General features: G+C 35.2%; 2 protein-coding genes across 2 annotated transcripts; both read right to left on the reverse strand.

The window, feature by feature from the left end:
* Positions 1-2,169: 2,169 nt before the first annotated feature.
* LOC8265867 (auxin-responsive protein IAA30) lies at positions 2,170-3,925 on the reverse strand. Its single transcript, XM_002515128.4, has 4 exons — positions 3,148-3,925; positions 2,825-3,027; positions 2,614-2,710; positions 2,170-2,501 (listed from the first exon to the last, which is right to left on the reverse strand). The coding sequence occupies exons 1-4, from the start codon at positions 3,321-3,323 to the stop codon at positions 2,450-2,452; spliced, it is 528 nt and encodes a 175-aa protein (XP_002515174.1). The 5' UTR covers positions 3,324-3,925; the 3' UTR covers positions 2,170-2,449.
* Positions 3,926-5,825: 1,900 nt separating this feature from the next.
* Positions 5,826-9,997, reverse strand: LOC8265866 (protoporphyrinogen oxidase 1, chloroplastic). The gene is made up of 9 exons (XM_002515127.4): positions 9,512-9,997; positions 9,250-9,435; positions 8,995-9,079; positions 8,355-8,502; positions 8,194-8,274; positions 7,859-8,030; positions 7,038-7,197; positions 6,768-6,871; positions 5,826-6,396 (listed from the first exon to the last, which is right to left on the reverse strand). Exons 1-9 carry the CDS (start codon positions 9,884-9,886, stop codon positions 6,097-6,099), a joined length of 1,611 nt encoding a protein of 536 aa, XP_002515173.1. The 5' UTR covers positions 9,887-9,997; the 3' UTR covers positions 5,826-6,096.
* Positions 9,998-12,595: the final 2,598 nt, after the last annotated feature.

The following is a 12,595-nucleotide window of genomic DNA, read 5'->3' on the forward strand; positions in this document are numbered from 1 at the left end:
GGCCATCTCTGACATACCTTTCTTCTTGGCTCTATTTGTCTTTTTTTTTCTTCTCTCCTTTTAAGATCGGCTCGCTCGTTATTGATGCCGCTCCGCCACCATGCAGACCGCATCCACCGCCGTCACTCACCGTCCTATGGACCTCCTTGCATGACTCACTTCACCTGACCTCGACGTCAAGCTAAAAGCTCTTAGAGAAGTTAAAAACCAGATCATCGGTAACCTCGGCGCTATCCCAGCCGTCTCCTCCATCTTTTTTTTTTTTGCTTGTATTGTATAAATGTTACTCGTCAGTTAGAGTTAGATCTAGAAAATTGTTAATTTTTGTGTTACATGTGAAGTGATTTATTTATTTTTAGAGATCTGTGCGGCCGCATTTTTCCAGATCTGTTCGTTTTCAATGGCTTTAAATTTTCCTAGTTATTTATATATATTGCTGTAGCTTGAAATGGAACACTCATATATTGATGGCTTAGAAGAAGCTTATGGATTTTTAGGTAAGTTTATTATTTATATATTGATTTAGCTTACTAGTTATTTTTATTTATATAAAATACTTATTAATTTAAATTTTTTTGTTTTGTAGGAAATGTGAATTTGCCTTGAAATTTTGAATATTTATGTTGAATTGTTGGTCGGGCCGGGTCAGGTCCGACCCGAACCCGCACCGGTCCGACATCTTTTTACAGGTTTAACAATTGATCGGGCCGGGCCGGATTTTTAAAAAAATTTTAGGCTTGGGCTTGGGCTCAGAGATATTAAAAAAATTTCGGGCCTGGGCGGGCTCGGGCTCGTCCAAAATCAAGTCAGGCCCGGCTCGAGCCCGTCCAGGCCCGCCCATGAACAGGTCTAGACTTCACTTAGTGAGTAGTATTTCTGGGCTTAGGGTTTTCTGGGGTTCAGAAGCCCAATTATGGGCCTCCCATAAAGTGTCCTAGAAATACATGTCATCATGGATGGATCAGTACTTGAGCAAATGCAGACGAGAAAAGGCCTTCGCATGAGGTTTGGACTGTTTCTGTTTGTCATCATTTCATCGCAAACGACCCATTAAGTAAGGTCGGGCTTGGAACTCAAGTGGGCGAAATCTCTAAATAATGAGGATTAATAATAGCCAATTTTTTTATAAAAAAATTACTAAAATTAATAAAAGAAATTATTTTTAATGTTTCTTTTATAAAAATCTATAATATAAATATAAATAGTTACTCCTTTTGTTATATTTTTTTAATTATTTTTAGTTGTTTGTCAAAATTGTTCAAAAGAAAGTCGGTCAAAACTGTAAATTTAAAGAATTAAAAAATTATGTTTCTGATATTTTAATACAGTAAAAATAATAAATAACAAATAATGATAATAAATGTAATAAAAAGAACACGAGTACTTTTTTCTTATTGATAATCATGAATTTATTTGCCAATATATATATATATATATATATAAATTCAAAATCTGCGGACGCCCAAGAATGAGAATAAAATGGTGAGTGAGAGAAAAGATGGTGGGTACATTTGATGGCCATCTTGTGTTGAAGAGAGGCTACTGTTTATATATATATATATATATATATATATATATGGAAAAAGAGATAATTAAAGTTAATCATTTAAAAAGAAAAGAAAAAGAGAATGTTGGCAAGAGATCTTTAGGAGTGAGCCACATCTATCTACCTACATTAACAACTTTTTTAATTTTAATTTTCTTATGCTTCTTAAAATCTTTAGAATCATCCAAAGTTAATTTGTGGAGGAACATTCAGTTTACAACGAGACATTTAGTTTTAGTTTCTTTATGCAAGAAACCAAATCTAATTTGTTCCGACCACAGAAAAAGGTCAGGATCTTATTTAGTTGACTCCTGCATATGGTTTTTGTCATTCAACTAAATACATAATCCCTTTCCTTGCAAAATTCTTGATTCCTGAATAAACTAAGCATCAGATATGTTTTTGAAGCAATATCTGAATTACCTCAAAGCTCTGGTGCTACTCCTGTTACCCAATTAAGCAAATGCTCTACAATCTACAAGTACTAAAGCTTCTTCAGAGATAGAAATTATAATCTGAATCAGATTATAGAATGAACCTTCAATTCTTTATTCTGTTAGACTTAATACTAACTAATCAATATTAACATTTAAGATTTCATGCTAATTATCTCAATCTTGAAGTCATTGGCAAGTTCATTTTTCTTCTATAATTATGTGCAAGTAATTATAGTCATAATCCAATTTGTGGGCAATAGATCTCTAATGAAACATTACAGAACATTAGAAATAGATAATATACAACCAAAAAGCAAAATTCTTTTTTCTTTTTTCCTCTTCTATCATATCTGTTGAGGGGAATGTACATGATCTGTGATTCTCAAACATTTTTCACTACCATCTTCCTGCATGCCTAGATACATATATATTTTCTATCCTGCAGGTTCAGAAAGAAAGCAACTGCCTAAATGTCTGCCTTTGTGATCTTCAGTCTCTTGACGGAAGATAAGAACATCCTGTAAAACAGTCAAATTGCTATGATGATAAGTAATCAACCCTTTTTTCTTAAACATGTTTACAACTGTTAAAAAATAATTAAAGGAATGAGAATGAGATGTGGAAACTTACTCCCATGGAACATCCCCAACTATCAACCAGTCTCCTTCCTTATCTTCATATGTTAACACATGACATTGCTCAAAATTTTCACAATCCATTTCAGCCCCTGCTTGAATCAAATTAATATACAGCTTGTCACTATGATAATTCTCCACAGGAACAGACATTTCAGGAAATCCCAAAAAGAAAAAGAAATTGATAAAAATGAAAGACACTTAACAGAGAATGTTGGTGCTGAACATATGATCAAGAGTGGCTATCAAGTCATGGTAACCATCATGGGCTAATAGGTCAAGTTTCCTGCCAATTGGGATGCCTTCCATGTAAACTTTAACATAGAAGGTGGCACTGTTGCACTCATTTTCTTCTTCTGCTGCTAGAGCCTTCTTCAGAAGTGGCTTGATGGGTGGCCAATCTGACTCGCTAATGAATCAGCCAAAAAAAAAAAAAGAGCAATTAGTCATTTACAAACATACAGAACCAATGACATGAACTGCTGAAATGTGTTAGGTAATACATACGACATCACATAGATGTAGATACCTTGGTATAGAATTGTAAAGGTTGGGATGTTGGGAGGTTGAGATGCTAAGTCCAAGCCTAAGATCAGTGCTAAGGTCTCTGTTTTGGTGCTGATAAAGAGAAGACCTGCTTGATAAAACTGGGTAATTGCTGCTTTCAAGTGACGAGGAAGAACTAGTAGAGCCTCCTCTGCCCATTTTTCTAAAACAATTTTCCTTGCTTTTCTTTTGAGATGTTCTGGAGTGGAACTAGTAGAAGCACAGGTTAAAGCCGCCACCTTAGATTCGAAGCTATAAATAGAATGAAGTGGGGGCAGCCATTTGTTTCGTGTAACTCGTTGGCCCGACACCTACACGTGTCCAGCAGGAGCCGACTTAGGCTGTCATCATTTCGGTTTTAGCTTAACTTTAATGTGGTTCATATGCCAATTATACAGGGTTTTGTCGAGTTAACTTACTATTCAAATCAAAGATTTGATCAAAACATTGTCCAAACATATAAAAAAAGAAAAAGAATAAAACTAATGTTGGAAGTAAGGAGAAGATAAGCGAATGCAATGGAGTGAGACTAAACTAGTTAAGTGGGCTAAGGCTTTGAAGAAGAGTGAAGGGATGAATGTGGACAAGCAATAGAGACTGAGAAAAAAAGAAAAGGACACAAAAAAAAAAAAAAAAAGCATTGGTATTGGGACCCTTCTAAACGGCAGAAACAAGCATTGAAGTTAACACATTAAGATACAATCTCATATCAATGTTCAATGGATTAGATTATCGAGTTGCGCATGGAGGCATTGGGTACAGTTTGCATTATTAAGAGACTGTATATGTTCTTCAATGGAGTGACACCATTCTTTTGTACTTCAATGATCCTTTTTTGTGACATTGTATATTTCCATAAAACAACCATTGGAGATGTTGATGCTTCAGCTTTTGCAAAGAATACACCATAGCAGACATTTGAATGTCGACCTCTATTCATGGTCCTAGGTGTTTCATTTACAGTATGTATATCTAAAACTATTTAGTATTATTATTATTATTATTATTATTCATTTATATCTTGCTACGTGCAATTTATAAAGGTTACATTATTCTAATGAATTATGAATTATGCATCTTTATTTTCTACTTTAAGCCCCCTTGCCACAGGAAAAAATATGTAGTCATTATTTTGGACTGTGATTTGATCATTAGTGATCTTAAATTTTTTGACATGTAACATAACTGGTGAGAAAAGCTGAGTTGGCGTTGCCTGATAATTATGAAATTTAGATTCCAATGTTCTTCATCCTGAACGGAACAAGAAATCCTGACATACTAAATTGGAGACATGCAATCAATTCAATTTGGGAACACAAGGAAAAGATGGGGAGAAAAAAATAAAAAAAAGAAAAGGGAAGGAAAGGAAAGACAAAGCAAGATGTTTACATTCTTCATTTTTTCTTTGTTCAACAGCTCTTACTCACGTGTAGAATCCATGTGTCAAATTATGGACTAATATATGTTTTCTTTAAGGTGAAGGGGAACAAGAAATCTTGCTTGAAGCTAAAGAAACGACAAATGCCATGAAAGTAAAAAAAAAAAGAAAAGGAAAGTTGGAAATAAAACAAATCAAGAAAAAAGGAAAGAAAATGTTCCCCACCACCCCTACCATAATGTTTGCTTCCATTGGCTATCATAGCACTCTTTTTTTTTTTTCCTTTTTTTTTTTTTTTTACTTCTTCCAATAAGACTTTTTGGTCCCTAAACACAAGTATTTGTGTTTTTAGTTTCAACTTTAAGTTTAATGATATCAACATTTTTGTACCTTCTCCAGAAGCCTTATTGGGGTTTTTGTTCCTTGGACCAAATCCTTTTCCTTCTTTACATTCATTCTTTTCTCTACCCAGCTGTGAATGTGTGCTTCTATGCGTTTCCTTTTCATCATCGTGTCTGATAATAATGTATGCCTTTGAAGTTACTGATTTTTTTCAACAGTCAAACTTCAGATTTGCCTTTTTTATTTCCCCACGTAAGTATGTCTCTAGTGGGGCATGATCCTTTGTTTAGGCTTGCTTTATGGACCCCCTTTTTTATTTATCTAATAATAAACTCAATAGCCTCAGACTTTCTGTTAACTTTGTGTGGAAATACTGAGTATTTCTAGACAATGAGACAATTGGCCGCCTGGGTAGTTTACCTAGCCTGGAGACTATTGTTGGCCCCTCCCCCCACCCCCTTGCCAAGTTTCAATGTCCATCGAGTGCCAGCCATATTTTCCAACTGTGGTGCTTGAGCTCATTTGGGAAAACATTTGAATCCTGCTTTGTTTATATAAAAAATTACCACCCATAGTAGTTTGAATCATCAAACTCCTGCATATGAATTTCTTTTGTTGTTTTTCAAACCATTTGTACTGGATATCTACTTTTTCACTGCCCATTGGGGTTACAGCATAATATTCGAGCATATGTTTTCTGAAAGAAACAAAAATATATGCTGGCCTATCTATGACCACTAATCAGGCTAGTAGCCGCACCTCCAATTCGCTCGGTCCCGATTAGGGCAGGGCAGCTCATGGGTAACATTGGATTTAGCCCACGGCTGTAACATATCATAGATTTAGTGCCTGGCGACTTGGTGAGACCGAGAGAACTTCAAGCCCATAGGCTAAAGCTGCTGTTTGTGTTTGTAAAAGAGGGTACAGGAAAAATGTTCGACTGCCAAAATCTTTTGTATTCACGCCTGTCAGACGGATTGTATGCTTGTAATGAATAAGCAATAGCAATGGTGAAATTACATTTTACTAGTGGAAATGACAGCTAAGCATCAACTAAATACATTCATGAAAGGTAGAAAAATTTACAAGTTATTCCTCCGCAAATAAGCTAAGCTAACTCAATAACTTCACAGAATAGCCGAAGAGAATTTACTTAGTCTGCTGTGCTACAGCATAATGAAACCCTTCCATAAAATCCACAAGAATCGCTCATCATTTATAAGCATTCTGCGAGAGGAAATTGGTCACCTCTGCTGCAACTTCATATGCTCCTTCCACACATCGGCCCAAAGCAACGCCTGATACATAGTTGCCCCCAAGAAACAGCCCTTCCAAGCCTGCATCTCCCAGAGCACCTTTTGCACTATCTAGGATATCTAAATGACCAACCAAGAATTGTGGAATGGCTTGGGGCCACACTCGCACACCTAGAACAAATGGATCCTTCGCATTGGGTTTTATGAGCATCTTCCTCAAATCACGGTCAACTGCCTCTACAAGTTCAGTTTCCGTCTGGATGGAAAGAGAAAAAGTGAACCATCGAATGAACAAGATGGGCAAAAGAAAGGCAGTATGAAGAATTTAGCTGCAGGCACCATATCAACCACATCTAATAATACAAAGCTCTGAATTTTTTATTTTTCGAAAATTTAAACCAATTATTCAGATTATCCAAAGGAAAAGTGCACAGTGCTAGTGGTGGCAATTATGTTGACTAAATGAAATACCTAAATGGAAAATCCCAACTGAAACATTATTACATGAGGTCACTTCACTAATAGCCCCACAACCACACTTGTTCTTAAATCTCACCATCACGTCCATAATCTACATCTAGCATATAAATGACAGATATCCATATCATCTTATACAAAATATCTTACCTTGGACAAAATCCCAGGATTGGTCGCCCCTCCAATGTAGTTCAAGAGCAAAATCCTTCCTGCTGGTGCACGATTGGGAAAAAGTGAGGAGCTGTATATAGTTCCTGAGAAATCAACAAAACAAGAGCAAAGTTTGGCATCATTATTTCAGTAAACAAATGGAGGAATATTTGTTCCCATTTTATGCTTAGATTGCGACTTTTAGGTGCAGGATCATGTTTACGATGGACCACAGCAATTGGAAATGATAATCTACAGTAAAGCACTCACCTAATGTTTCTACCCCTTGGCTCCGTGGATGCAACTGGCCGAACCCCTTAAGCTCACCATCTATTAAGCATTCTGCCCGAATTGCATCTTTTGGGTATGAAACTGACACTGCTGCAACTGGCGGGTAATAAAATTTTGATAGGGCGTCAGCAGCAGCAGCCTGCAAACAAGAGTGCACGTTCAGAAATTTGTATTTTAATTTTGATAGTTAAACAGCATGTTTGTTTAATGATACGTGGTTCTTCTTATAATCAGACATTGCAAAGGATTATTTCAATATCTTGGATAATAAAAGCATTGCCAATAAGGATATCAATTGAATTATTTCTCAAGAGGGGGAAATAACCTTTAGAATGACCTAGCAGACATTCAAAGAAATTAGTAGATTATAAGCCACTACTGAGACTATCAAAACTATAAGCTAGCTTAACATGTGAAATTTGGGCTAATAAAGGAGCTAATCCAAAACTCAGACTACTTGTTGGTAGATGTACTGGACTTCAGTTTATAGTAATAAACAGATTGCTGCTGTGCTTGTTGGGTCATTAGCATTTGATAAATGTAATTCAAAATCTTGAAACCATTTCCAACAATAGAACCTACAGTCAAAAAATGAATACCGATTGAGCAGCCTATAGGCATGAGGCATGACACAGTCAATAATAGTATTTTCCTTCATATCATAAACTTAGCGCGTAAGAGGTTTATGAAATTAGACACTAAAACAAGAAAGAGCTTGGCCAGAATCAACTATTGAACTTTCAATTGATAACAAGAAGTAAAAAGGAAAAAATTGAAATTGGTTTGAGAACATAGCGTACAGAAAGAGGATGTAAGAAGCTGCTTGCAATGTGGGATGGAACTGTCATTACAACACTTTTCGTTTGCAGCGAAACTGACCCATCAGGTGTTTCAAATGTTAGACTATACCCTCCATTTTCCAATTTAGTAATACTTGAAAGCTTCCAAGACAATTTAACATTGCTACCCAACCTGCAAAACAACAGTGGATATTCAAGGGCTAAAAATCTTCAGAAGAAAAAAACACTGGAGAACAGTGGCTGTGGATGGACTTCGGTCAGTAAAGAAGGATAGCTACCAGCCAAACAGAATAAATACTTCTCATGAAATGGCACTCCAGTGGGGGAAGCATTACCTTTTGGCAATCGCATCAGGCAACATGATAAGTCCCTTTCTAAAAGATCCTACTGTTTGACCCTTCGGTGTTGGTAAGCGCCTGAAAGATACTAACCTTAAGAATTTGAACATGAAGAAAGAATTATAACAAGGATGCTCAATGCATGCAGATTATTTTACGGGTCTCGAGGAGGCTTGGGTATCTTATTTCTCTCCTGAATTGTTTTGAAAGTGCCGCCAATGACACTGCCACCAATTTGCTCCAGCTTCCAAACTTTTCCAAATGCTGCTTTCATGCTTAGTTTTGAAGGATCACCTGCATAAACACCTGCACATAACAAAAAATTTAGATAAAACCAGTAACCACAAACATTCAAACTATACCATATTGTATTGTAACTTTTAGAACATTGAAGAATTTTCATTTGCAAAATGATAAGTTTGAGGGGTAACTCGTCACAAGGAACTAACTGACTGCAGTTAGCTTGATTAATGCGATTTGGATGATGCAGCAACAAATTCCTCATCTTACACGGCTCAATGTTACAATAACACCATGATCATGAAGGATTAAATAGAAATCAGTCCAATGGATTTCATGCAATACTACAATTTCATACCAGGAGTAAAATACAACTGAAATATCAGCTTCCGCAAATGAATCCTACTCAAACAAACCCCAAAAGAAATGCATCACTTTCAACTGGGAAAGACCTAACCTAACAACAATCACGCGAACGGAATTTTTGAAATGAGATTATAACAATCACAAACTGAGATATGGAAAGAGAAAACAAACAAACAAACAAGATAATTATACCTGAACAAAAGGGCTCGATTAGACGCTCAAAAACTTCATCACCAAGATTACGCCGGACAAACTCTTCAACTGACTCCTCATGTCCCTGTCACCTTAACAAAAATCTTAAGATAATGAGAAAGACAATATTGTTGACAGATAATAATAATAACAGTAATAATAACAGTAACAATAATAATAAACGCATAATAAAAAATCTGCAACTATAAACTAAAAACATACACTTTTATGAAAAGAAAGTTAAAGAGAACAAACTGGTGGTGGAGGTCGAAGTCCAAGAGCACCAAATCCAGCTCTAATTTTCCCACCAAAGCTCATCAAGTCAAAAAAGGGCAAGTCAGTAGGCTTTGACGGAACTGGTCTCAATTTCCCATTCCAGAGCACAAAACGAGGCGCATTAGGATCTCCCAAAACTAAATCATCTTTTAACCCACTATCCACCTACAAAAATAACAACATTTTATTCAATCGTAAGAAAATTGAATAGTTTGAGGCTATGTATATAATGATTACGTACCACCATGGTTAGCATAGGATCGGAGGGCTGGAAACTATTGGGGCCCTCTTCCCAAAGATAACCGTCTCTTTCGATGGTTGTGATGTTGCCACCAACGCGGTCTCTGGCCTCAGTGACAATCACATTGGTAGCTATATCACGGTGCTTGGTAGAGAGAGCTTGGGCGATGCATAGGCCGCTAATTCCGCCTCCTACAATCACGCAATCCGCTGGTGATTGGGAATTTCCGCCAGGGGAAATTGTAGTAGTCGATTGCTCTGTGATTGAGCACCGGAGTTGGAGTTTTAACGTTCTGTTGATTGTGGTTTTCGGATAGGAGGGGACAAGGGAGGGTGTTGACCGGAGAAAAAGAGAGAAGTCTGCGAGATTGGCCATGGCAGAATTCGAATTCGAGAGGCAATCACACCGGATGACTCTTCTGTAACTCAGGTGGTGTTATCTTCTATCGAGCAATGTTCCCCTGTGACACTTACACGCATAAGTAAAATGTGAAGTCAAAAATAGTTTATTTTATTTTATTCACATACGATGATTTATTACGGCGCACACTCTTAAATTATATAACAAATTAATAATATTGGCAAGAGTTTTTAAAATGTTTAGGTTTGGTAGAATTAAATTGTGTTAATCACATCAAGTAAAAAAAAAATTAATCTTAAAAAATATTATTTTAAAATTAGTTTTTTTTGAAATGAATTTGATTGGTAATACATTTTAAGGATCGAGTTATAATTTTTAATTAATTTGATTCTTTATTGCATTGACTTTATACAACAGATTAGCAATTAATTTTATCAAAATGCAAAGGAAGTTTTAGTATAATTAAAAATCCAGAAAACGACATTAAAAAAAAAACTAGAAAAGAGAACTAAGCATATCAGACCAAAAATTAGGAAGTTAATAATATTTACTAAAAAAAATTATGAAATAATTAAAGCCGAAAAATATTAAGAAATACAATTCTTTTATTGTAAGTGGAAAATAATTATTCACAAAAAGAATTAGTCAATCTTTTTAGTTTTTGAATTTTGTTTAATTATATATAAGAATTAGAAATTAAAACTTAAAATTTTACTCAAATTAAATTATATGTTTACTATCAAATTAAATATATAAGTAGAAAAAGAAAGTAACGTAAATAGCCTTGTCTTTCCACTTTGTATCACTTAGTATCAATTTTTTAATATTTTTCTTTCTGATACCTTACCTTTTATTTTTGTTTCAGGCATTAGTATCTACTTGTATTCAGGCTAATTTTAGCTGATGTAGCAGTCAAACATCCATGTAAAGTGGGTCATAGAGGTTGAAAAACCCTAGAATTAATATTTATTTTTGTTTGAACTTTCCTTTGTCTATTTTTCTTTCCCTTAGCTCATTCCCTCCTGCTTCCTGTTTTTCTCAAGCTTCTTCCACCATAGTTGTTGATAAGTAGCACTTCTTTTTAATCATTTTCTATCACTTTCTATCACATTGTAGTTCTTTAAGTGGAAGTAAACAATGACGTTTGACTAGTTTTGGGTAAAATGTTCCACTGATACCAAATATTTGCCCCTTGTTTCCAGTTGGTACCAAACCTTCAATTTATTTCTTTTTGGTACCCCTCCTATTATTTATGTTATTTCCGCCAGTACCAATAAGGATTCTGACAATTAATTGATAATGTGGTTGCCGGATTTATAAAAAATTACCCCTACTTGACACATGTTTTGCCGACTCCTTTATTTAATCCTAGTCAGCAAATTATTTGTGCTCCATCCCCAAATAAATAACTCTAAAATATTTAATACTTACCTTTACCTAAAATATTGAATACTTACCTTTATATTTTGCTAAACAATTTCTCTCGATTAAACATTTTACCCTTAGCTGAAAGAGTAACTGCTTTCCTTTAACTTAGAAGAAAAACGTCTTACTTCCACCTTCATTGTCAAAACTCTTTGAGCTTCCTCTTCCTAGTTTCATTTCACAGAAACAAAGCACATTTCGAGATTGGGTAGCAATGTCACTTGACTGGCGAGTAAAGGAGAAACGAGAAGGCCCACTAGAATACTATAAGTAAAGACACCTTAAGTTCTTCTGTGGTAATTCAAAGAATTGAAGTTGTTTTTCGTGTTAAATTTGCATCTTTGTATGCGTATTTTATGCTGCATTACTTTGGAAATTATTTGACCATGAAAACACTAAATATGAATATTGAGTTAAGGTTTTCTCATTACTTGCTACTGTGAAGAAATCCCTTCTATCGATTGAATGTTGATGATGTTTATTAATACTCCTTATATTAAACTAACTAATATATGTTTAATTAATTTAGGTTATTGTATTTTACAGTGCCTAATTCTGAGTAATTTAGTTTGTATTTGCATGATCATAGAGTTGATGGTAGAGGTCAATGTAAGCTATGGGATGTGGGAGCTGTTGATTTTGCAGTTCAGATAAGATCTATAGGTTAGAAATTGATTCAATGATTAAAGAGCTAAGAATGAAACCTGAAAAATAAAAATTATTATATGGAAGCATCCTAAGAAGGGTATGAATGATCGTTTGAGAAGCCTTAAAACTGAAAGTGATGCTTTAGAAATGGCAATGTCTGTAGAAGATTGTAAAATGATTGCATATTTTTAAAAGGGATAAATTTAAATGAATAGAAGAAGTTGGGGAACCACATGTTAGTGAAGAGGTTGTGAAAAATAAGTCTGAGATAAAAGGAGAGGAACCGTAGAATAAATAAAATATTGATGATGACAACTATAAGAGTAGTGAGAATAGTGATGTAGATTCAAAGGACAGTGTGTTTGTGAACTTTGATTAATACCTCAAGGATGAAGATGTTGATGATGATGCCATATTTGAGAAGTTTATTGATAAGGAGCTTAAAAGGGGCATACCATCTGGATCTGGTAGTGCTAGGCAACCTGGTGAGGAGTTGTGTGAAGATTCAGATGTGACAGTGTATGCTCCATTAGATGAGTTGTTGTCATCCTTTTCTATTGATGACAGTGATGCACATTCAATGAAGCACAAGTGGCATGTGTTTAATGAGAAGACTGACGAATCCCATCTTCAATATTGGAATGCTATTCA

The sequence above is a fragment of the Ricinus communis genome, chromosome 1 (genome assembly GCF_019578655.1).
Source record: "Ricinus communis isolate WT05 ecotype wild-type chromosome 1, ASM1957865v1, whole genome shotgun sequence".
NCBI classification, from domain to species: domain Eukaryota; kingdom Viridiplantae; phylum Streptophyta; class Magnoliopsida; order Malpighiales; family Euphorbiaceae; genus Ricinus; species Ricinus communis.